The sequence below is a fragment of the Myotis daubentonii genome, chromosome 16 (assembly GCF_963259705.1).
Source record: "Myotis daubentonii chromosome 16, mMyoDau2.1, whole genome shotgun sequence".
Classification (NCBI taxonomy): domain Eukaryota; kingdom Metazoa; phylum Chordata; class Mammalia; order Chiroptera; family Vespertilionidae; genus Myotis; species Myotis daubentonii.
The window spans coordinates 24,113,188-24,137,552 of NC_081855.1; the positions used below are offsets into that span (position 1 = coordinate 24,113,188).

The 24,365-nt window shown below is 49.4% G+C and overlaps 1 protein-coding gene across 2 annotated transcripts in view; it reads left to right on the plus strand.

The window, feature by feature from the left end:
* Window positions 1-23,875, plus strand: part of SLC6A4 (solute carrier family 6 member 4) — a 42,561-nt gene extending 18,686 nt beyond the window's left edge. The window contains exons 2-14 of one of the 2 annotated variants that reach the window (XM_059669255.1): window positions 1,792-2,247; window positions 4,363-4,497; window positions 4,939-5,158; window positions 6,430-6,460; window positions 6,997-7,131; window positions 7,491-7,594; window positions 9,205-9,332; window positions 9,593-9,705; window positions 10,382-10,513; window positions 11,938-12,037; window positions 14,365-14,465; window positions 18,666-18,833; window positions 23,254-23,875. In XM_059669255.1, coding sequence (XP_059525238.1) covers window positions 1,902-2,247; window positions 4,363-4,497; window positions 4,939-5,158; window positions 6,430-6,460; window positions 6,997-7,131; window positions 7,491-7,594; window positions 9,205-9,332; window positions 9,593-9,705; window positions 10,382-10,513; window positions 11,938-12,037; window positions 14,365-14,465; window positions 18,666-18,833; window positions 23,254-23,328 — 1,788 coding nt within the window. In that variant the 5' untranslated portion in view covers window positions 1,792-1,901 and the 3' untranslated portion in view covers window positions 23,329-23,875. Of the gene's footprint in view, window positions 1-1,791; window positions 2,248-4,362; window positions 4,498-4,938; window positions 5,159-6,321; window positions 6,461-6,996; window positions 7,132-7,490; window positions 7,595-9,204; window positions 9,333-9,592; window positions 9,706-10,381; window positions 10,514-11,937; window positions 12,038-14,364; window positions 14,466-18,665; window positions 18,834-23,253 lie in introns of both variants that reach the window. The other variant, XM_059669254.1, reaches the window with a different exon arrangement.
* The last annotated feature ends 490 nt before the right edge of the window (window positions 23,876-24,365 follow it).

A 24,365-nucleotide genomic window follows, 5' to 3' on the forward strand; every position in this document is an offset into this window, starting at 1 on the left:
AGAATTAAAATCATTAGAATGTCCAAAATGTAGATTCAATGCAATTCTTTTTTTTTTTTTTTAAATATATTTTATTGATTTTTTACAGAGAGGAAGGGAGAGAGATAGAGAGTTAGAAACATCGATGAGAGAAAAACATCGATCAGCTGCCTCCTGCACATCCCCCACTGGGGAAGTGCCCGCAATCCAGGTACATGCCCTTGACCGAATCGAACCCGGGACCCCTCAGTCCGCAGGCCGACGCTCTATCCACTGAGCCAAACCGGTTTCGGCTCAATGCAATTCTTAACAAAACACCCATGGCATATCTTACAGAAGTAGAACAAGTATTCCAAAAATGTATATAGAACCACGAAAGACCCCAAATGGCCTCAGCAATCTTGAGAAAGGAGAACAAAGCTGTATATCAAACTATACTACAGGGCTATGTTAATAAAAATAGATATACAGATCAATGGAATAGAATACAAAGCCCAGAAATAAATCCATGCCTTTATGGTCAATTAATATTTGACAAATGAGGCAAAAACATACAATGGGGTAAAGATAGTCTATTCAATAAATGGTGTTGGGAAAATTGGACAGATACATGCAAAAAAAATGAAACTAGACCACCTTCTTACAGCATATAAAAGAATAAATTTTAAAATGAATTAAATACTTAAAAGTTAGACTTGAAACCATAAAAATCCTAGAAAAAAAAACATAGGCAGTAAAATCTCAGACATTTCTCATAGCAATATTTTTCTGATATATCTCCTCGGGCAAGGGAAACAAAAGGAAAAATAAATAAATAGGACTATATCACACTGAAAAATTTTTGCACAGCAAAAGACACCATAAACAGAATGAAAAGATACCCACTGAATGGAAGAACATATTCACCATGATACATCTGATAAGAGGTTAGTATCCAAAATTTATAAAGAACTTATAAAACTCAACACCAAAAAACACAAACAACCAAATTAAGAAATGGGCAAAGGTCCTGAATAGACACTTCTCCGAAGAGGACACACAGATGGCCAGTAGACATGAAAAGATGCTTCATGTCACTAGTCATCAGAGAGATGCAAATTAAAACAATGACATCTCATCACACCTATCAGAATGACTATCACCAACAAATCAACAAATAACACGTGTTGGTGAGGATGTGGAGAAAGGGAAACCCTTGTGCACTGTTGGTGAGAACGAAGACTGGTACCCCCATTGTGGAAAACTATATGAAGTTACCTCAAAAATTAAAAAATGGAACTGCCTTATGGCCCAGCTGTTTCACTTCTGGAATACATTAGGAGAAACCGAAGACACGGATTTGAAAGAATGCATGCACCGCTATGTCCATTGCAGCATTATTACAATAGCCGAGACCTGGAAACAGCCCAAGTGCCCATCAGTACCAGTGGTTAAAAAAAAGCCGTGATACGTTTACACAATGGAACACCACTCAGCCATAAAGAAATAAAGAAATCTTACCTTTTGCAATAGGACCCAGAGAGTATTGTGCTAAGTGAAATAAGCCAGTCAGAGAAAGACAAATACCATATGGTTTCACTTATACTATTATACGGACTCTAACGAACAAAATAAACGAACAAACAAAATAGAAACAGACTCATAGACACAGAGAATAGACTGACAGTTGTTAGAGGGGTGGGGGCTTGAGGGCTAGGTGAAAAGGTGAAGGGATTAAGCAAGCACACACACACACAAAAAAAATGATGAGTTAATACCAGCGCCAAGTAAAAATGCCTAATTCTATTCTTTCTCTGTGTGCCTCTCCAACAGAGCTCTCAGTCCCACTGACATAAAGCTCTGAGGGCCCCCACAGATCGCGCACCAAGAATTCCGTTCCGGTCCTCGCGGATGGGCGTCAGCACCGTCTACTAGACAGCAGAATGGAGACCACGCCCTTAAATTCCCAGAAGGAGCTGTCAGTGTGTAAGGACGGGGAAGACTGTCAGGAAAACGGGCTTCTACGGAAGGGTGTTCCCGCCTCCGGGGATAAGGCCGAGTCCGGCCAGATCTCCAACGGGTACTCAACAGTTCCGAGCCCCGGTGCAGGAGATGACACTCCGCACGCCGCCATCCCGGCTGCCACCACCGCCCTAGTGGCTGAGGCTCACTCGGGGGAGCGGGAGACCTGGGGCAAGAAGATGGATTTCCTCCTGTCCGTCATTGGCTATGCTGTGGACCTGGGCAACGTCTGGCGCTTTCCCTACATCTGTTACCAGAATGGAGGGGGTCAGTATCATGGGCCATGAGCAATCTTTTCCATCTTGTTTAACTGATCTGACTGCTTAGACCTAGAAGCTTATCTAAAAGATAAGCGTGTGAGTCTCTCGGGTTATGAAATTAGACTAAACCTCCCTAGCCTGACCTCAGCAGATTTCAACATCACTGGTGCTCCATCTGTTTTGTTTTTTAAAAATATATTTTTATTGATTTCGGAGAGGTAGAGAGAGATAGAAACATCAGGGATGAGAGAGATCATTGATCGGCTGCCTCCTGCGCACCCTGGGGGATTCCAACCTCTGGGGATCGAAACCGCAACCCGGGCATGTGCCCTTGACCAGATTCGAACCCGGGACCCTTCAGTCCGCAGGCCGACACTCTATCCACTGAGCCAAACCAGCCAGGGCCATTAGTGCTCCGTGCGTTGAAGAGCCCTTTCTCATCCCTGCGTATCCAAGCTCCACTCTCCACCCAGCGAGATATGAGGGAGGCCAGCAGCCCTGTGCTGAGCCCCTTCGCTCCTCCTCAGAGGAGTCCAGAGAGGGGAGATCTGTGGAAGGAAAAATTGGGAGGCAGCTCCAGGGTCCAGACCCTCCTGGGCCTTTGGACCTGTGTGAGATCAGAGAAAGGGGTCAGCTCGGGTCGAGAGTCTTAAGTTACAGTCTGGGCATGATCCAGAGCTGGACCCAGCCACTCATGACATTAATGCCAACCCCCAACCATTCATGGATGTGCCTTGTATTCTGACAAGATTTTTGAGGCCAGAGACTAGTTCTTGTTCCTCCTCCTACTCCCAGTGCCCTCAGAGCAGTTAACTTATAGATTATGAAAAAAATAGTAATAACTGACTGTGGGCATGGATATGGGGCCCCAGAGAGAGGAGTGGGTAGGTATGGTGCCTCCATGCTGACACACTGGACTTGCTCTCAGAATAGGAAAGGAAGGAAAGATGAGAGTCATAGCAGCCCGTGTTTATTTTGACAGGAGCTCTGGCAACAGATTTGGGAGGGCAGCTAAAATGAGGTTTGGGAGGTAACGCATTTGTGTCCATGGCCTGACGCAGAGCTGCCTGTCTTTGGTGCTTTAAGGGCCATGGTCCATGCAGCTGTAGAGGTAGTTCCTGTTGGGGGTGGGGGGAATGGGAAGGGGGGGTGGGGGGCAGGGAGCGGGGAGCGGGGAGGCCAGCACTCGCTGCCTGGGAAGAGCAGAGGTTGGAATCCCTTACCTCTAGCTTGGGAGGACTCACCTTTAGCCTGAGCATTACTTAAGGGACTGGGCCATGAGTGTCGTTTCTCCTACACTCATTCCTTACGGTGAAACCAGATAGGCAAACCCTATGGACAGATGCTACCATGACAACACCATGTGGTTCTTATTTTCAATGCAGATTTCCGCAGAGTGACTGTAAGTTAGGTGGAAACTTCAGGTTTCTAGGTTCAGAGCACGTTATGCGAGGGAAAGTTTTCTGGGAAAACCAAGCCGACCGATCCTGGGGCTGCAGGTGAGCCATCCTTCACCTGGCATTTCCACACTCTGCCTCAGCCACGCGAGCCAGAAGTGCAGCAGCCCCACCCTCTCAGTCCATGACCAACTGCCCTTCTCGGGCCCCCTTGCCAAAGTGGCTCAGGAGGGAGCATTCCGGCCCAAAACTCAATGGAATGATGGAAAATAGCTAAATGTCAATAATCAAGAGTCTGGAGTCAGGATGAACAAAGAAACGAATTCGGTGACTCACAGATCATCTCAGCTCTTCCACAGGCTGTCCCAGGAGGTCTGTCCCCAGGTCTCAGACGCTGCTTCCTGTACTGGTTACATCAGAATCACCTGTGGAGCTGACAAGTTTTTGTTGTTGTTACACCCATACCTGGAGCTTCTGCTTCAGGAATTCTGGGTGGGTGGGTGTTTTTAAGTGATTCTGATGGGTGGCTCTCAGCCCTGTGGCTTCCTAGGGGAGGAAATACTCAGAGAGTGAGCCGTGTGAGGTCGCTCAGCGTAAGGTGGCTTCGTGACGCTGGAGCACCCGCTGGCTCTGCAATTCTGGGCGTGGCCCCTGGTGTCCAGGTCAGTGGCGCCATCCTGGCACCGAGCTGGGCAGAGTGTAAAATACTCTTTCATCTGCCTCAGGAGCATTCCTCCTCCCTTACACCATCATGGCCATTTTTGGGGGGATCCCACTCTTCTACATGGAGCTCGCGCTGGGCCAGTACCACCGAAACGGATGCATTTCAATATGGAGGAAAATCTGCCCGATTTTCAAAGGTAACGGAGAGGCTGAGGGGGCGGGTGTTCCCAGGAAGTGGTGTCCTCCGTCATTGGGGGGCAGCGGGGGGCCTCTGGAAGCAGTGAAGCCTTCGGTCACCCTGGCAGGAAACTGGAGTAGAGTAGCTAAGCTTTTGACTGCTCGGGTGGTATGAGATGGTTAAAGGGAAACAGAATAAATGACAATGTACACGACATAGAAAACATGCTAAAGCTTTCACCACACACACACATTTTCTGAGACATGTAACCTTGCACATACGTATATACGTCCTTTACCCCAGTGCCACTCCCACCACCTCCTGAGTCTTTGGGGAATGAGATGAGTGGCAGCCCCCTCCCCCCAGCCCCCCCCCCCCCCCTGCAGTGCCCTCGATGCCCTGTTTCAGCCTTTCACGGTGGGGCTGCCTCTTCACTGGCCTCCCTCCTGCTCTGTCCCAGGGATCGGTTACGCCATCTGCATCATTGCCTTTTACATCGCCTCCTACTACAACACCATCATGGCCTGGGCGCTCTACTACCTCATCTCCTCCTTCACCGACCAGCTGCCCTGGACCAGCTGCAAGAACTCCTGGAACACCGGCAACTGCACCAACTACTTCTCGGAGGACAACATCACCTGGACACTCCACTCCACGTCCCCCGCGGAGGAATTCTACACGTGAGTGCCTGCACGTGAGGGCGCTGCCTGTGGAGGGCGGGTCACAGCCCTGGCGCCTGGCTTCTGTGAAGGGAGGCCCGGGCAGGGGTGGCCTCCCTCAGTCCAGAGCTGGAGTCCCCCAACTCCATAACCTGGCCCGCTGTGCCATCTGGCCTTTTCCGATGTGCCGTGCCAGGTGGCTCCAACGTGCCCAGGACGGTCCCCACCTTCATGTTCCAAAACGACTCCCCGCTTCAAAACCGCCCTTCTTCCTGGGCCCTCCTCTCAGCCGGCGTCAGGGGAGCCCAGCCTCTGACACTTTGAAACTATTCACAGGGTTCCTGGTCTCATGTGTTCACTGTGTAAGGGGGACCTACCCCCTGGAGGAAGATGCCTGGAGTAGGGAGTATTCTGTAAGGCTGGGGTTCCGGGCGATGGCTTGGGAGGCTGCCTTTGGGCTGAGCGCGTCTCTCAGGGTTGGTTGCCTGAAGAATGTGCTGGTCCCTCCTTCCTGTTGGGCAGAGCCAATCCCAGCTTTTTTTTTTTTTTTTTTTTAATCCTTGCCCCAGGATATTTTTCCCATTGATTTTTTTAAGAGAATGGAAGGGAGAGGGGAGAGAGAAATATCGATGTGAGAGAGACACATGGGTTAGTTGCCTCCTGCATGCGCCCTAACGGGGGCTGAGAATCAAACCTGCAACCCAGGTGCGTGCCCTTGACTGGGAAACCCTTCGGTGTGTGGGCCAACGCTCTAACCACTGGGAACACTGGCCAGGGCCAATCCCAGCTCTTGCTGAGGCTTAGTGACCACTTGATGCTTGCAATGCAGTGTCCATGTCGTCTCTCTCTCTTTCTCTCTCTTTTTGTGAGACCTTTTAGCTTAAAAATATATTTTTTAATTGATTTTTTAGATTTTTAGAAAGAGAAGAAAGGAGAGGGAGGGATAGAAATATTGATGAAAGAGAAATATCAACATCCATCAGCTGCCTCCTGAATGCCCTCTGCTGGGGATGTGCCCTAAGCAGGAATCAAACCGGCAACCTCTTGGTGCATGGCCGATGCCCAACCACTGAGCCACACTGGCCAGGCCCGTGTCGTCCTGGCCCCTCCTCCAGGTATCACGACGCTGTGCTCAGGCCAATGTTCGGACCATCTCGCAGGCCTTTCTTCCTCTTTCACTCCAGGCGCCATGTCCTGCAGATCCACCGGTCCAAGGGGCTGCAGGACCTGGGGGGCGTCAGCTGGCAGCTTGCCCTCTGCATCATGCTCATCTTCACTATTATCTACTTTAGCATCTGGAAAGGCGTCAAAACATCTGGAAAGGTAAGGAGGACTCCGCTGCTCCAGGCCTGCCAGGGGGCCCCAGGGGATCTCCAACTCAGAACTCGGGGGGCCAGACAGCCACAGACAGGAGGGCATTGTCTCCTTCTACACCAGACACATCCCGTGATGCTCAGTCTCTCTTCACCAAATGTTAGAAGGTTCTAGAAATGGGCCACTTCCAAGAACCATTACATGCTTTAAAAATTTTTTCTTTAACCCCCTGGTAGCGTCACAATTGATAATAGTGGCAAAAATTTATTGAAAGCCCTGGTGGACCTTGCTCAGTGGCTACTTGACTGTTTCCTGCTAGATTCTTGCCCACTTACAGGTGGGGAGTGGGTTTGGAGGTAGTTAGCAACACCCAGTGGTGGGTCAGGTCCCTGTCTGATTCTGAAGGCTGTGACCAGCCTGCCCCAGCACCCTGCCTCCTAGAATCACAGAGAAAAGGAAAGGGGTAGATCTCCTTTCTTGAAGGTTTTCAAGAATAAAAGACACCAACATCCACGTGGTGATAACCTGTCTTCCCATCCTCACAGGTGGTGTGGGTGACAGCCACCTTCCCTTACATCATCCTTTTGGTCCTGCTGGTGAGGGGGGCCACCCTCCCCGGAGCCTGGAGGGGTGTTCTCTTCTACTTGAAACCCAACTGGCAGAAACTCCTGGAGACAGGGGTAAGACAATGAGGAAAACGGTGTGCACCTCTCTGTCATTTTACTAAGTGAAACTAACCCTCCCAATAGGACAGTAGCAACAATGCAAATGTGGGTTCGGTGGCAAGTCTGCAGTGATGCTTTCCATCAGGAGTACACGCAGGAAAAGTACAGTTGAGGTCACTGGCTTGGTCTGTGCCCACATGGCAGAGGAGAAGCCGCATCTGTTGGCGCTGGCTGTGTGGCCATCCCTGGAACAAGCCTGGAGAGCTGCTAATCGGTGTCTGCGCACAGCCACGTGGGGGCGCGAGGCGCTGGCCCCGCCGGCACCCCGCCTCGGCCCAGGGCCCAGCCCTCACCCTTCCTCTGCTGTGTTCCAGGTGTGGGTGGATGCTGCCGCTCAGATCTTCTTTTCTCTCGGTCCTGGCTTTGGGGTCTTACTGGCTTTTGCTAGCTACAACAAATTCAACAACAACTGCTACCAGTGAGTATCGGGGGCCCCCCAAGCAAAGCTTAAAAGTGGGGTGGGTGTAAGTCAGCCGATCCGGAGGAAGGTGATCGAACCAATGGCCTCAAACCTGGCTGGGCTCAGGCCATGTTGACACTCTGACCCTCAGGGGTGCCATAGGTCCCTGATCAACTCGCCCTTAGCCAGAGCCTCACTCGGGCCACTCAGGGGCTGAGAGAGGCCCCAGGCCACTTCCATTCTGTGAGTCTCTGTATATTTAAAAAAATTAATTAAGAAATTCTAAAGCAGGTTTACAAAAAATTGCAACAGGCACTAAATGTTTATATTTGACTTATTGTATTTAACAACACAATTATAATGTGATCATTTGTTTATGTATATAGACACAAAAAGTATAATGACTGAGCAATATTTTTTCCTTTTTTGTTTTTTGTTTTGTTACTCCTCACCCAAGGATATTTTTTCCATTGATTTTTTTTTTTTTTTTTTTTTTTTAGAGTGGAAGGGAGTGGGGTGGAGAGAGAGAGAGAGAGAAGGAGAGGGAGAGAGAGAGAGAAATCGATTTGTTGCCTCCCACACTCGCCCCAACCAGGGACCTGGATCAAACCTGCAACCCAGACACATGCCCTTGACCGGGAATTGAACCCTTTAACCTTTCGGTGCGCAGGCCGATGCTCTAATCCCTGAGACACACCAGGCAGGGCTGATTGAACTATTTTGACCAACACGAAACAACATCATTTTTATGGTAAAATCTTATTTCAGAAATGTTGATAAAAGAAAGTATTGCACCAATTATGATTTAAATATCACTCACCATTTTTAGAGTTGACTTTGTTTTAATGTTCTATCACAGATGGCAAGGTGCAGCAATCAAATTATGCTACTCATAATTACAGAATTAATTAAAAAAATAAAAAGGAATTCACACACGCCCGAGCAATGTGGCCTTGCGTTGGGACACCGGCCGGAAGTCTTACGACGAGGTCTTCTATTACAAGTGTCAGGGTGCCACTGTGGCCGTCTTGTCACCTCAGTGGCACATGATGCAAAAGTCTAAATCTGAGCGCTTCACAAATGGGAGGCCAAGCCCTGACTGGTTTGGCTCAGTGGATAGAGCATCGGCCTACGGACTGAAGGGTCCCAGGTTTGATTCCGGTCAAGGGCATGTACCTTGGTTGCGGGCACATCCCCAGTAGGGAGTGTGTAGGAGGCAGCTGATCGGTGTTTCTCTCTCATCGATGTTTCTAATTCTCTATCCCTCTCTGTAATAAAATATATATTTTTTTTAAAAAAATGGGAGGCCAAGGTGTCCTTCGGCCCCCACCTAACCCAGGCCCTGCTTCAGAGCAAACCTTGTTTGAAACCGAGGTCTGTGCTGTGCTGGTTCACATCAGGGCGGTATTTTGAAACCACCCTGGCCAGCTGTCCTCCCTGCCACGTGTGATGATAAGGGCAGCTTGTGCTTCACGGCTGGTCCACCAGGCTGAGAGGCCGGGCGCTGGGAGGGGGACGGGACACCAGGTCGGGCTCGACGGCCCCGTGAGCTCAGCCCGCTCGCCCTTGCCGCACCCGGAGACAGATGACCTGGACACGTCTCAGCCCCCTTGGGTTTTCTGCTCCAGGGACGCCCTGGTGACCAGCCTGGTGAACTGCATGACCAGCTTCGTCTCTGGATTTGTCATTTTCACGGTGCTTGGCTACATGGCTGAGATGCGGAAGGAGGATGTGTCCGAGGTGGCCAAAGACGCAGGTGGGGCCTCGTTCTGTTCCGGTCCCTTGTTCCCATGGAATTGCTTCGCTGCTCTTTGGAGCTTTCCAATATCTAACATTTGAATGATTTCTAAATGTTTTATTTTGTTTAATTTGTCAAAGATCTTAAAGAAATGTAATGCCTTGGAGATCTCAACCCTTTCCCGGTGTTCAGGCCATGGTGGGTGTGGGGCAGATCCCTGGACACCCCGGACCGGGGCCTTGAAAACACTATGGGCTCCCCCTCCCCCTCTGTCTCAGGCCCCAGCCTCCTCTTCATCACGTACGCAGAAGCCATCGCCAACATGCCTGCGTCCACCTTCTTTGCCATCATCTTCTTCTTGATGTTGATCACACTGGGCTTGGATAGCACGGTGAGTGGATGGGGAGGGAAGGACGGAGAGGAGGGGGGAAAGGAGGAGGTGGAGGAAGGGGAGTGGGAAGAGGAAGTTGTACCCGTTCCCTCCCATCTTGCCCCCACCCCTCCACCCCCCGCCAGGTGGTGTTGGCTGCCCCCTCCTGGTGCCCCCCCCCCCCCAGCCCCTAATTCACTCCGCACTGACTGTGCTTACCGCCCTCTAGTACCTCAGAGAGTCATGGATGGGGTGACTGGGTGTATATCCATGGGCCAGGGGCTCCGCCTATGTGAGCTGCTATCACTGTGCACGGTCCCATGACCCCATGGCAGCGGCAAAAGGCCAGGGCAAGGTCGCCTGCGTCTCAGTGCCCTGCCGCCCACATCCGGCTCCGGGCCTTGCACTTAGCGTGGACTGAGTCTGGGCTTTGAGTTGGCGTTTCTGGTGCAGCCAAAGGCTCCCCAAGAGACCTCCCCTAAAAAGTCCTCTCCACGTGCTGTGTTTTCCTTCCTTCATGTCCTCCGGGATGGGCTCTGAAGGACCGTAAACAGGAAAAGGTAGCTGCAGTGAGGGCTGCTGATCATGAGCAGCTTGGGGTCGCTCGCCGGTCTTCACCCCGCCCCTCCCGTTCACCGTCCTGGGGGTGACAGCTTTGTGCCCAAGCCGTCCCTGTGACCATGTGCGTCCCCCTCAGTTTGCAGGCTTGGAGGGGGTGATCACGGCGCTGCTGGATGAATTTCCGCACATCTGGTCCAAGCGCCGGGAGTTGTTGGTGCTCGGTGTGGTCGTGACCTGCTTCTTCGGGTCCCTGTTCACCCTGACGTTTGTGAGTATCCCACCCCTCGGCTTTGAGTCAGCTCCCCGAGGGCGGGAGGACGAACACTCCAAGAAGCCATTCCTTTCCTTCCATCCCACATGGTGCCCTGGCTTTGGGGCCAAGGCGGGGGACAGGGGGAGGCTTATAAAAAGCCTGTCATCTACCCTGACCGGTTTGGCTCAGCGGATGGAGCGTCGGCCTGCGGACTCAAGGGTCCCGGGTTCGATTCCAGTCAAGGGCATGTACCTTTGGTCGCGGGCACGTCCCCAGTAGGGGGTGTGCAGGAGGCAGCTGGTCGATGTTTCTCTCTCATCGATGTTTCTGGCTCTCTATCCCTCTCCCTTCCTCTCTGTAAAAAATCAAAAAAATATATATATTTTTAAAAAAGCTTGTCATCAAAGATAAAAAGAAAAGTTGTTTCTAGTGGCTTCTGTCCATAGAATCTGGAGACTCTTGGCATGTTCCAGTCGCTCCAACTAGATTTCAGGCGTGGCAGCACATCTGGAGAAAAACGAAGATTTGCTTTTCCAGTGTATCCCCAGCCCTTTGGGCTGCTTTCGTGGCAATATTGCCCTGATGCCCGGATGTGCAGAGCATCTGGAGGCTGGCGTCTCAGGTTTGCAATGTCACCTGGTCTCCTCCAGAGAACTTGCAATGATGAAGATGTCAGATCCCCTCCAGTGATTTTTTTTTTTTTTTGTAGCTGAAGCAAATACTGTAAAAACGGACATCAGATAAGTACCCACAGATTTCCTAAGCTTGTGTCCTGTCTCAAGGCAGATTTTGCTGATATGAATCTTCAAGCCACGACCCAGTGTCTGTGGAGCTTCGATAGGGTTCTGGGAGCCTGAGCAGGACCCGAGGGACGTATGAGGTAGGGCGGAAGGTGTGACCCATGTACTCGGTGGGTCTGGCATTGTGGAATCTCCCAGATTCAGAGAGGAAGGGAGAAGGAGAGATAGACACATCAATAATGAGAGAGAATCATCGCTGGGCTGCCCCCTGCACGCCCCTCACTGGGGATCAAGCCCACAACCCGGGCATGTGCCCTGACCGGGAATCGAACCGTGACCTTCTGGTTCCTAGGTCGATGCTCAACCACTGAGCCACACCGGCAGGGCCCAGATTCTCTTTAGGGACCAGGATTCTCTAAGGTAGAGTATACACAGCAGGTGCTCGGTAAATTGAAGAAAGTTGAAAATAGATCAAGGCCCTTTTGAGTTTGTCTCTTAAAACTTAGTGCGAGAGGAAACACGAAGGGGGCACTCCACTGGGAGGGGAGAGGCCTCGAGGGGTGGAATCTGGTCCACCCTGAGGCCCTTATATTAGGTCCACGGTGGGACTCCCCAGAATGATCCTTCGTTGAGGCCCCTCTGGCAAAGAGGAGGCGATGCCTCGGGCGACCCCTGACCAGGGCCTGCTCGCCTTTGCAGGGCGGGGCCTACGTGGTGAAGCTGCTGGAGGAGTACGCCACGGGGCCCGCCGTGCTCACCGTGGCCCTGATAGAAGCGATGGCTGTGTTCTGGTTCTACGGTAAGATGCTTCCTTCCACCAGCCACAGTCCTGTCTCCGTCAGCCCGCAGCCACCAGACTGGGGAAGGGCTGATTTCACCAAAGGGCGGAGGGGGGGTGGGGTGGTGGTGGGGGTGTGTGAGATGTCACCTCCTGGTGGGTCTGTGAGATAAGCTCAGGTGAGTGCCTTCCTCAGAAACAGGCCCTCCTCTCCGCCACCCTCGCCCCTCGCACAGCAGGTCGCATTTACCTGGGGAGGATGTTTTTTCCCTCTGAGTTTTTATTTATTTATTTACTTACTTACTTCCTCACCCAAGGATATTTTTGCATTGATTTTTACAGAGAGGGAAAGACAGAGAGAAATATCGTTGTGAGAGAAACACATCGATTGGTTGCCTCTTACATAAGCCCTGAGCAGGGCTGGAGAGGAGCCTGCAACCGAGGTACGTGCCCTTGACTGGAAGTGAACCGGGGACCCTTTGGTCCACAGGCCGACGCTCTATCCACTGAGCCAAACCGGCTAGGGCTTCCCTCTGAGTTGAAATGTTTACCCGGTGGAGACAGGCTGAAGCGGTCCCTGCAGCTCACCCACAGTGGATGCTTACCATCCTGACTGGCGGTGAGAACTGGGCGGAACACAGAGACCCAGGGCCCGGTGAAGGCATTTGCAGGGACCATATTTCACTGTCACAGAGAGTGGCCCTCAGCTTACATTGCGCAAGCAAGAGCTCCCCGCAGAGTCCGGAGGCAGGGGTTAGGAGTTTATCTTCTAGGGAGGAGGCAAGAATGTTCCTGTTTGGATGATCCGCCCTGGAGAAACCGCCTCAGGTCCTGGGATGGAATCTGATAAGGATGAAACCACCGGGAAGGAGCACACCCAGTGAGCTCACCTGGGTCCCCCGGCAGGAGTCCCAGGAGCCCCTGCGTGGGGCAGGGGAGGGCACAGGCAATCGGAGTGAAGACAGCCAGGTCCAGGGATGCCTCTCTTTATCTTTAAAATCCAGAAGAGACGAATTCATTCTGAAAATGTGTTTATTTTCCTAGTTCCTATGATAATAAAACAGCTTTAGTGTGTTTGTCATTATGTGTAACTAGAGGCCCGGTGCACAGATTCGTGCACTGGTGGGGTCCCTCAGCCTGGCCTGCGCCCTCTCACAATCCGGGACCCCTCGGGGGATGTCAGACTGCCAGTTTCGGCCCGATCCTCACAGGCTGGCCAGGGGTCGGGCCGAAACCGGCAGTTCGACATCCCCCAAGGGATGTAGTGTGCGAAGCGCCAGGTGGCCGTGGAGGAGCCTGAGCCTGGGCCTGGCACCGCACCACTCCCGCTCATCCTGCCCCACTGCCACTCAGTAAGCTTGCTGAGCGGTGCTCCCCCTGTCAGAGTACACTAACCACCAGGGGGCAGCTTCTGCCTTGAGCGTCTGCCCCCTGGTGGTCATAGCGACTGGTCAAATGGTTGACCAGTTGCTTAGGGTTTTATATATATAGATATGAAGGGGGGGCATGTTTTGTGTTGCACATGAGTCCAGTTTTTTAAAAAGAAGTCCTCCCCACCTCCTCGGCAATTCAGACGACAAAGCTCAAGTGTGAGCACCACTCTAGACCTGCCCGAGGTACTGCCAGGCTCTCTCAGGGAAGCCAGCACAGGGCACCCTTCCTGCCCCTTTTCGATTTCTCACCAGCCGGGGTCTCACTTCTCACTTCCATGCCAGTTACTTTGACAGAAGAACCTTGATGGTGCTCTGACAGGGGGCTGGGCCGTGCTGTGGTTAAAATGGAAGTTTCCCATACATGGTCATAAGGTCCAAGTCAGTCTCTGTTGAGCGGGTTCGTCATTCCAAACTAAAACGTAACTTCCTTTTCCATAGTACCAATACAATAAATGTATGCTGAGATCTTAGAAAGGCCGTGTGATCAACCGAAGGACTTGTATGCATGCATATAAGCATAACCAATGGACATAAGACACTGGGGGGTAGGGGAGGCCAGGGGATTGTCAAGGGCGGGGGGAAAAAAAGGACACATATGTAATACCCTTTGTAATACTTTAAGCAAAAAAAAACACCACAATAAAGACGAAAAAAAGAAGGCAGTGTGGGCACCAGGAGGGGGGCTTTAGGCCTCTCCCCAGCGGTCCCCCTACCCAGCCTACTCCATGTAGAAAGAACGTTGCTTGCTCTGAAATGCAATTCTGGGACAAGTCCCTCTGTCCCACTTTCAGCCCAGATGGGTGCCCTGAGCCCCTCACGGGACATTTCATGGCAGCTCCTCTCTCTGAGGGACCGGACAGCCCGTGTCCTCTCGCAGTGATGAGTCTCTCTCTCTCTCCCCCTGGCTGGTTGCAGGCATCACCCAGTTCTGCAGCGACGTGAAGGAGATGCTGGGCTTCAGCCCCGGATGGTTTTGGAGGATCTGCTGGGTGGCCATCAGCCCTCTGTTTCTCCTGGTGAGTTGTGATTTCCCTTCTCCTTCCTGCCCTGGAGAAAGACCCACTCAAACACTTACAGGAAATAAATCGTATCGAAGTGAAACATACACAGAAAAGGGTCCAAATTGTAAGTGTACATGCCATACAGTGTTTAGAGGGAGCACATTTTTGTAGCCAAAATCATACCAAGAAGAAAAACAATGAGCTGAAGCCCCCTGTGTCCCCTCCCAGTCACTGTGCCCAGCTTGGCTAACCACTCTTCTGACTTCCAACACCATAGCGGCATCCAGGCCTCGGTCACCTTATTGCTTCCTTCCCCTGCTCAGGGATCATGATAAAGAAACTTTACTGAACAGTAAGCACCAGGCCAGACATGATATTACTTTTAATCATCACTGCAATTCTGTGAGGTAGTATAGCTCTAATACCCCAATTTACATTTAAAGAAAATTGAGGCTTAGAGATGTTAAGTAAAGGGTTTGAGGTCACATGACAATTAAGAACTGTTCAAGGCTGTGGAAGGCTTTACTGGGCTGCTTACAAGGCCCTGGGCAGGGTCCAAGTGGTTTTATGTCCATTTTCTTTTCTTTTTAAAAAAATATGTTTTTATTGATCTCAGAGAGGAAGGGAGAGGGTGTGAAGATAGAAACTTCAATGATGAGAGAGAGTCACTGATTGGCTGCCTCCTGCACGCCCCACACTGGGGATCGAGCCCACAACCTGAGCATGTGCCCTGACAAGGAATTGAACAGTGACCGCCTGGTTCATAGGTTGATGCTCAGCCACTGAGCTGCGCTGGCCAGGCTTGTGTCCATTTTCTTAAAGACGCCCCCACACAGGTCCTCCAGTATGACCCGAGTCCATAGTAGAATCTACTTATTGCCGAAGGAGCTGGATGAGAACATTTGGGATCAGCCGTTGCCCATTTGCCAGGACGTGTTCGGTGGCCACAGCATCTTTGCTGCAGGTGCCCTGCGCTTCCCTGGTGTCCGAGGAGATGTCTGCCCAGCGATGGAAAGCACCTGCTAGCACCCCTCGTGCACTCGGAGGTGGCCTGGGGGGAAGCCACGCCGTGCACATCGGCAGGGACTGCTGTCCTGGTCTTTCGTGTACCTGTAGGTTATTTGGGGAGGGGGAGCTTGTCTACCGTTTAGCGCCGGAAACGTTATTACGGTAGACTTCCTACCTAATAAGCTCCAGCTTATTAGCAGCGTCTGGGCCATCCATTGTCCTTAGGACGTCTCTGCCTTCGGCACACGGCTGTGCCTTCCTCCTCCTTGAAAACAGCCTTTTGCGATCTGTTTCGACTTTCTCAGGGAAGCCCTTTATTCTCTGTACTTTTTGTACAACACATTAGTCTGTGAGACGAGCGGCATGCTCACATGGCCTTCTCAACGCTGCCCGTGCCTCTCCCCAGAATTCCTCCTCGAGGTTGCCAACACCTGAGCCGGCCGAGCAGCAGGAACGCCCAGCGGCTCTGGTGTGGGCTCTGGGCTCCAGGGTCCCCTAGACCCTGGCCCGGTCGCTCCTTGTTGCCTTACCAACTCCTTGTCGCTTTTCGATACGTTAGAAACATATCCATGTTAGAACCCAGAAACGGTAGTTGTTGCCAGCGAGAGGGTTGGTCTGAATCACCTGCCTGACATTACTAGAAGCCGAAGTCCTGACATAAATGGGTTATTCATTTACGTTATGACCAGTGCTTCTCCGTAATCTACTTAAATCCTTTCATTTGTTTTTCAAAGGAAGGAGACACTGGATTCGTTTCTTGAGGGAAGAAGTCGTGTTTGTTTGTTTGCTTCAGCAGTCCCCGCACAGGCAGGAAATGATGTCCAGGGCTGACCTTTGGGAGAGGCAACCGAGGCACTCAACACGGACATAAAATTTAAGGGGGCACCCAAAATCTCAGCAATAAAAATAAATGCTATTTTTTCTTTGTTAATCCTCACCTGAGGATATTTTTTCCATTGGTTTTTTTAAAGAGAGTGGAAGGGAAAGAGGGAGGGAGGGAGAAAGAGAGAAACATCAATGTGAGAGAGACACATCAATTGGTTGCCTTCCACTCATGCTCCAACTGGGGCCAGGAATTGAACCTGCAACCCAGGCCCATGCCCTTGACTGGGAATGGAACCTGAGACCCTTTGGTGCACGGGCCTATGCTCCAACCCCTGAGCCTCACCGGCCACGGCGGTAAATGCTATTTGAATGCAATATTTTTTTAAAAATCTGAAGTTAATGCCCAAAACAATCCCTGATGAACAAAATATCAACATTTAAAATAGAGGCAGGATCCAACCCTGCATTGGGATGACTTAGCTCACTCTCTCACCCTAAGCCGGCCGTGTCAGATCCTGTCTTTGTAACATATTGCTCAGATATTACTTATCTTGACTCCTGAAATTTTGGCCCCCTGAAGTGTTGTGCCTGAAGTGAGTGCCTCGCACCTCAAACTGACCCTGGCCCCAGGCTTTTATTGTTTTCATTTCTGTGAACTGCTGGGTGTCTGGCGGACCGGGCGAACTCCTGTGTGTTTTGCTGTCCAGCAAAACCTACGTGCAGATCTGGCTTCAGACACATTACTCACAATTCCTGTGATGCTTGCTTTCCTCGTGTCCTGTAGAGGCAAGTGCTCCGGGGCACGATGAAGAGGAGGCACACCTGTCTTCCACTTCTGGGTTTACTTAAACAGATCCCCTGCTCTGGGCTTTACAAGGCTGCTTTAGGTAAACAATGAGTAGCTTACTAAAAATAATCTTTGTCACTGAAGCCAAGTTACAAAACAAGAAAATATTGTCTTTGAGCAAGGAGAGCCTGGGACGTGCAAAGGGGCGAGGCTGGGACGTGCAAAGGGGTGTCTGAAACAACGCCTCCTGGCCACAACAAAGGCGTGAGGCCTCCCTGAGCTGCACTGGACTTCACACATGACGTCAAGATGAGAGGAGTCACAGCAGGAGTGGTTCCTAACCAGACACCACCACCACCACCCCCAACCCGCGCCCCCCCCCCCGGCTCCCTTCCCTGTTCCCAAACTACCCTCCTTAGTAGCCACGTCTGGAGTGAGGAGAGTAAGTCCAGAGAAAGGTTTGCGGTTGGCGGGGCTCCTGTTTTGAAAGCTTCCTCCTGGGCTTAGGATAACACTGCTCAGAAGATGGATGTGTGTTTAACAATTTCCCATTTTATTACCTGCAGACAAAGAAAAAAAAGATATAAATAGATGTTTAACCACACAAATAATTTACATTACTGTCTTCTTTATGACTATGAAATAAAATAAAATTAAATCAAGAGCAATAAGTATTTGGCCACAGTGGTTACTAGGCAAAAACCGATACTTACACTCTCTCTGGAAACCAAACTGAAATAAGGAAACGCATAACCCGAGTGTTGGGAGCACACCGTGGAGTTTTTCTTGCTCAAATTCTTCACTGAATTTTCAAGGAGAAAGTAGATTAGGCTGCTTTTCCCTTCCATTATCCCTTTCATTACGGGGGCCTGTGGCAGGCAGGCATTCGTTGTTGGGATGTACGGGGGCACAGCCAGCCTTGTAGCGGCCCCAGCTAAGGCGCTTAATGCAGGAAGCAGAGAGCCCTGGGGCAGGGGAGAGAAGGAGCACAGACCCAGGAACCTCATTCTCTCTCCTGGACATAGGTCCCTTCTATCCAACCAAAACCACCGCAGCCAAGGAAGGCAGGAGGACATGGGAGCAAAGCAGAGGGGAACAGGAGGCCCCCGGGCTGCCAGGAGCAGGGCTGGCAGGGGCCGTGGAGGGGTCACACCACTTATTCCTCCCCCATATTCCTCCCCCGTCTGATAAGAGGAGCCCAAACCACTTCTGGTGTAGGCTGATCTCTTCCCCTTTGCCCTGAAGGGGTGCTGTAACTCCCTTAAATAACATTCTGAGGCCTTGACACCCAGACTCCCATCCCATAAACCTCAAATCATCACCGTAGACTCTCAGTGTAGAGGTTGAGGTGGGGGGGGGGCGGGGGAGGTTGGGAGGAAAGTCAAGATAAGCACCTGGCTGTTTTATTTTGCAGTAAATTAGGCACAGGAATCGGTGCATTTAGTGTGTCAGAGTTCAAGCTAAGATACTGCACACAGTTTGGGAACTTCCTGAAAGTATCTTAGCTTTACATTTGGTGTTCGTGGTATCAGAACTGGGTCTGGTTGCACAGATATCGTTAAGATTTTTAATGTTTCTTGGGATTTCTGTTTTAGTTCATCATTTGCAGCTTTTTGATGAACCCGCCACAGCTGCGACTTTTCCAGTATACTTACCCTCGCTGGAGCATCGTCCTGGGCTACTGCATCGGAACCTCGTCTTTCATCTGCATCCCCACGTACATCACCTACCGGCTGATCATCACTCCAGGGACACTGAAGGAGGTGTGTGCTCGCTAGTGTGTGTGCGTGTGTGTGTGTGAGTGTGTGCAGACTGGTAATTGTTTGGGGAGAAAAGGATTCTCTTATTATGATCTATTCAAAGGAGATAAGTCCACCACATGAAATTCACCTTATATATTTATGCTAGAGGCCCAATGCACGAAAATCCGTGCAAGAGTAGGCCTTCCTTCCTCTGGCTGCTGGTACCAGCTTCCCTCCAGCCCCAGCTTCATCTGGAATGACGTCTGGAAGGACATCCAGTCTAATTAGTATATTACCCTTTTATTATTATAGATAACTTACACTGTGTAGACCTTGCACGGCTGCCACTGTCCTCTTAAGGCATTTCGCATAACCCTCAAATCAACAGTGAAGGAAGGAGCTGGTCATTTGGGAGCAGCATGGTGTACAGTGTGGGGTGTATGCAGTATCCTAAACTACCAGATAACTCCTTTGCCTCCTGCTTGCCATTGGCATCAAATCAGTGGTGCCTGGGGCAATATACAAAACTTTTTCTTTAATATATATTTTATTGATTTTTTTACAGAGAGGAAGGGAGAGGGATAGAGAGTTAGAAACATCGATGAGAGAGAAACATCAATCAGCTGCCTCCTGCACACTCCCTACTGGGGATGTGCCCGCAACCAAGGTACATGCCCTTGACCGGAATCGAACTTAGGACCCTTCAGTCCGCAGGCCGACGCTCTATCCACTGAGCCAAACCAGTCAGGGAAGGCTCCTGATTCTTGGTCCCATGCTCTCCCTTTAGTTGCAGCTTCTCTTTTGTCTTCACTTTGCCCTCTCATAGTTTGCTGATGTAGAAATTGGAGCTAGAGGTTAGGGAGAGGTGAGTTGCCACTTTTTTTTATCCTATGTTGTAGAATTAGTAGTTCAGGTTGCTTCCAAGTCCGTAGGTGGGTGCTTTTGTAGGGGATAAGCTTAAAGGGGAAGAGTGGTATTTGGGGAAAGCTAGAAGAGATGGTACTCCATAATGAGCTGAAAACAGATGGGCTGGTCTCTGGGCCCTAAGAAGCAAAACCCAAACATGAGACCCATGCACTCATCTCCCTAAAACGCCTTCTAAGAAACATGAGGCAATTAAGCATCAGCCCTTCCTGAGAACTGAGTTCATTGCTTCGTCCAAGTAGGAAAACTGAACTCTAGGTGAACAGAACTCTGTAAGGAGTTACTAATCTCCTACACCCAACCCTGTCCTGTCACATCTCATTCCTCCCAAGGGCCTTGAACTCTGGTGCTGCTTGAAACACATGCTCAGACCTAGTCATTGAATTTGTTTCTTCAGGTTGTCCTTTATGGCAGCTGTGAGGGGCCCCTGGCTCTGTTGACTCAAACCCAGAGGCCAAGGTCAGGGGTGGGAACTCAGTTTAATAAATGTCAGTATTCTTTGGGCACAGACTCAAATCTTGGTCATCTTTCTTGCAAATTCCCCATTAGCCACAAGGATATGCCACCCAAAGGTGTATACTTAACAGAGCTCAGATCCATCAGTGGTAGAGGTAAGGCTGGTCGTAGGGCCACCTTTGCCAGAGGCCACCAGAGAGGGAACAGTGAGTTACCAGTCAAGGAGGACCGGGAGGGAGAAGACCTGCTCAGCTAGGTCAAGTTATTCACCTTCTCATGGCCTTAAAATGTGCTCGTCGGACTGGATTAACATTTTCCAAATGTTAATATTTTTTGAAAATATATTTTTATTGATTTCAGAGAGGGATAGAGAGATAGAAACATCAATGATGAGAAAAAATCATTGATCGTCTGTCTCCTCTACATCCCACACTGGGGATGGAGCCCACAACCCAAATATGTGCCCTGACTGGGAATCGAACTGTGACCTCCTGGTTCATAGGTCGACGCTCAATCACTGAGCCACGCCAGCGAGGCCCAAATGTTAATATATTGTAAGGATCAATCGTTTCCTGGCTTGTCAATAGGCATTGCTTCAGGGGGGAAATTTTTTATGTAGTCAAAAAGTTTTGGAGAATGCTGGGTCAAGGCAAGTTGAATAGGTTTCTTTACTGCAGGACTTCCCAAAAGCTTTAACATGCCCACGAGCATCTTAGTCTCTGAGAGCAATAAACCATGTCCTGGTTTTTTTTTTGCCAAGAACACCAAGGGACGGTAATTATTTGTGAATACCATACTTGATGGTCTATAACAGTGATGGCGAACCTTTTGAGCTCGGCGTGTCAGCATTTTGAAAAACCCTAACTTAACTCTGGTGCCGTGTCACATAGAGAAATGTTTTGATATTTGCAACCATAGTAAAACAAAGACTTATATTTTTGATATTTATTTTATATATTTAAATGCCATTTAACAAAGAAAAATCAACCAAAAAAATGAGTTCGCGTGTCACCTCTGACACGTGCGTCATAGGTTCGCCATCACTGGTCTATAACATTCTTTCTATGAGGGAGGGAGGCTGCATATGAAATGTTAATATGGTAAAAAAAACAACAACATAAAGACTAAGAGAAAGGTAAGTTTCTTAACTCTTGTGGGCCCTGGCCATACACCAGGTTGGAGTTTGTGGAGCCACCACTTGCCCACCTGTAATTTGGAGGATATCACATTCCCCTGTAGGTGGAAGACTCAAGGTTGGCGTCATCAACTCGATTAGGTCATTCACAGAAGCCCCTGGTACTCTGCACAAGATACTGGTCCCTGATGAGTAAGCATCCAACAATGATCCATTTCTTAGATGAGCACCTTACAGAAAGCCAGGGCTGGCAAATTTTGAGTCATAGTCTGGCCACTGAACTGCTACCAAAATATGAAAACAAGGGTGGGCCTGGTAGACTGGGGGAATCAGCAGCCAGAGGGGCAGCTGAATAGGTCCGTGGGGGCCAGGGTGCAATGTGGTTCGCCGTACACCTCAGTGCTTTCTTCTCTTTCTGTGCAACACTTAAGACTAGAGTGATCGGTGCCCAGTTCCCAATTAGCAAGACATAATTCTGTGTAATCAGGTTACATATTCCATTTAGTTGGCTTACATACTTCTGTGTAATCGGGTTACATGTTCATCTGCGGGGAAGGATGGTTTGAGAAATGTCGCTTTCTATAACTTCACATTTCAAAGCAGCTGATAGACACTTCAGGAATTCCTTTTTAAATGGGTTTCCTGGGTGAGGTTTCAGTATTTGAATATTAAGATCATTAGGAACACAACATGTACAATTTTGTGAATTTCATTAACTATGAGAATGGCACTTTTTGAATTCCATAGGCCCTGCTCATCAAAGAACTTCTAGAACCAGGAAATAAAAAAGATTGAGGGGAACTATGTACTTTTTTTTTTAAAAAAAGTATTTATTGATGAGAGAGAGAGAGAGAGAGGAATATCGATTTGTTGTTCCACTTATTTATGCACTCATTGGTTGTTTCTTGTATGTGCCCTGACCAGGAATCGAACCTCCAACCTTGGTGTATCAGGATGACCCTCTAACCAACTGAGCTGCCAGGCCAGGGCCATGGACTATGTTCTTTTTAATCCAAAATACAAAGGACAACTAACTAGTAGAACTTCTCCTAAAATCAGTCAATCAAAAAAGGTGTTTGGATCCAATTTTGCCTGCTTACGGTGGTCAGACTTTGCCATCAAAGATTTTACGAAGCAACTTCACAGAGATTTTTCTAAGCCTCTGTAGCGCTGCTGTTTTTCCTCCGCCGCCTCCCTGAGCTGCTTCATGTCACCCTGATGCTTTTACAGGCGAGCTGTCTACTGCAAGCTGTCTACACAAGCCCAAGCATATTTCAGATCTGTCTCAAAGCTTCTGTGTACCTCAGCTGTTTCTAATGCAAAAGTTCTCAGCTTTCCCCCCGTGATGAGGAGTATGTCAGAATGAGATGACTTTAGGGGTGATTTCAATGGTCACATCTTTTAAAATGTAAATTATGTGATGAGTTGCACCCTGGTCTGAACTGACCAGTATGCCTTTACAGGTGGATTTATTAAATCAGTAACATCCTGGCTGTGACATGGCTGATGGCTCTGCCTGGAGTGTGTATGCAGGGCTGAGGGCAGGAGGGTCGCCAGGACCCAGCACTCACTCTGCTCCCCGACCCTGTGGCCACATGAAACCTCCTCCTTCCAGAGAAAAAGATGCGTTTTCCTAGGTCTTCAAAAGCATGCTATAGGCCAGCAGAGTTCTATTGAAGGCCCATTTTCTCCCTTGAGTGATATGACTTTCACGATTAGTTTACAGAGGCCTGTAACTCCCAAATATTCCACTTCCATTCACCCCTGGGAATGAATAAATTAGGAATTCTTTTGAGACGATTCCAACATACTATTAAATGCCATTAAAATGCTATTTAAACTTTGTTGTAATATTAATGTTGGACTATCTTTTCAGTACTGTTAAATCACAAGAATGTTTATAACAACCTATTTTCTTCCCCGCAGCGTATTATTAAAAGTATCACTCCAGAAACACCAACAGAAATTCCCTGTGGGGACATCCGCCTGAATGCCGTTTAAAACGCTTCAACGAGAGGAGGGGAGTGGCTTCCCCACCACCTCTTCCTCCAGCTCTGACAAGTCGCACCGTCTTCTCCCACAAATGAATGAGTTTCCAGCTCAGCCTGACAATGGAAGGGCCTTCTTCAGAGAGACACAGTCTCCAAAGACTATGGTGCCCAGACTCTCATGGCCTCCATTCACTTCTTCCTGTGCCATCTCCTGGACATGTTACCATGTTAGACTCGGTGATGCAGCCGAGCTGGACGATTTTGGATGCCTGAGGGTGTGTATGGAGGTGATGAAAACCACCCTGTAATCAGTTAGGACTAGGTTTAGAATCAAGTCTGTGAACGTCTACTGTATCATTTCTTGTTATGATCCTTGGTGTCTGACATATGTTTGCTTCTAAAGCCCTCATTGTTCATGGATGCATAAGCCATTTATTGCTAGCCATTTTTTTTTCTGAGTAGCATAGACTTCATAGCTGGATCTACTAGACCCCTGTAACCCATGTGCTGCTGTGGAGTCAGGAGAGGAAAATATAAGAAACTAAACTGAAAAATAATGTGAGTGCGTGTGTCTGTGTACTGTTGTTTCAGCGTATCCTTATCTTTAGTCCAATACTTTGGGCCCATTCCGAATGATTTGCATTTCCACTAATTTTTCTTACATCAACCAATTCTACCTACTCAAATGTGTATGAATGTTATTATTTGAAACATATAATTACTACGGCATGGTCTGCCATCTTTTCCCTTTCCAGGGACACTACGTGCGCCCATAAACCTTTCTTTATGGGCCAACCTTTAGCATTTGCTGAACTTTGTCATAGTCCTGTCTCTCTCTGCTAAACATTTTGTCAGCAAAGACTATGCTCCCACCTGTCATCCCACAAGTAACATAATAAAAGCAAAACAGCCATATGCTAAGTGAGAAGTTATATACTTTAAAGTCACCTTGGAAGTCATACATTATTTCAAATGCAGGGAGAGTCACAAAAAAAGACTAAATTAGGAAGGTGAGCCCTAGATAGTACTTGCTTGAGAAGCATGTTA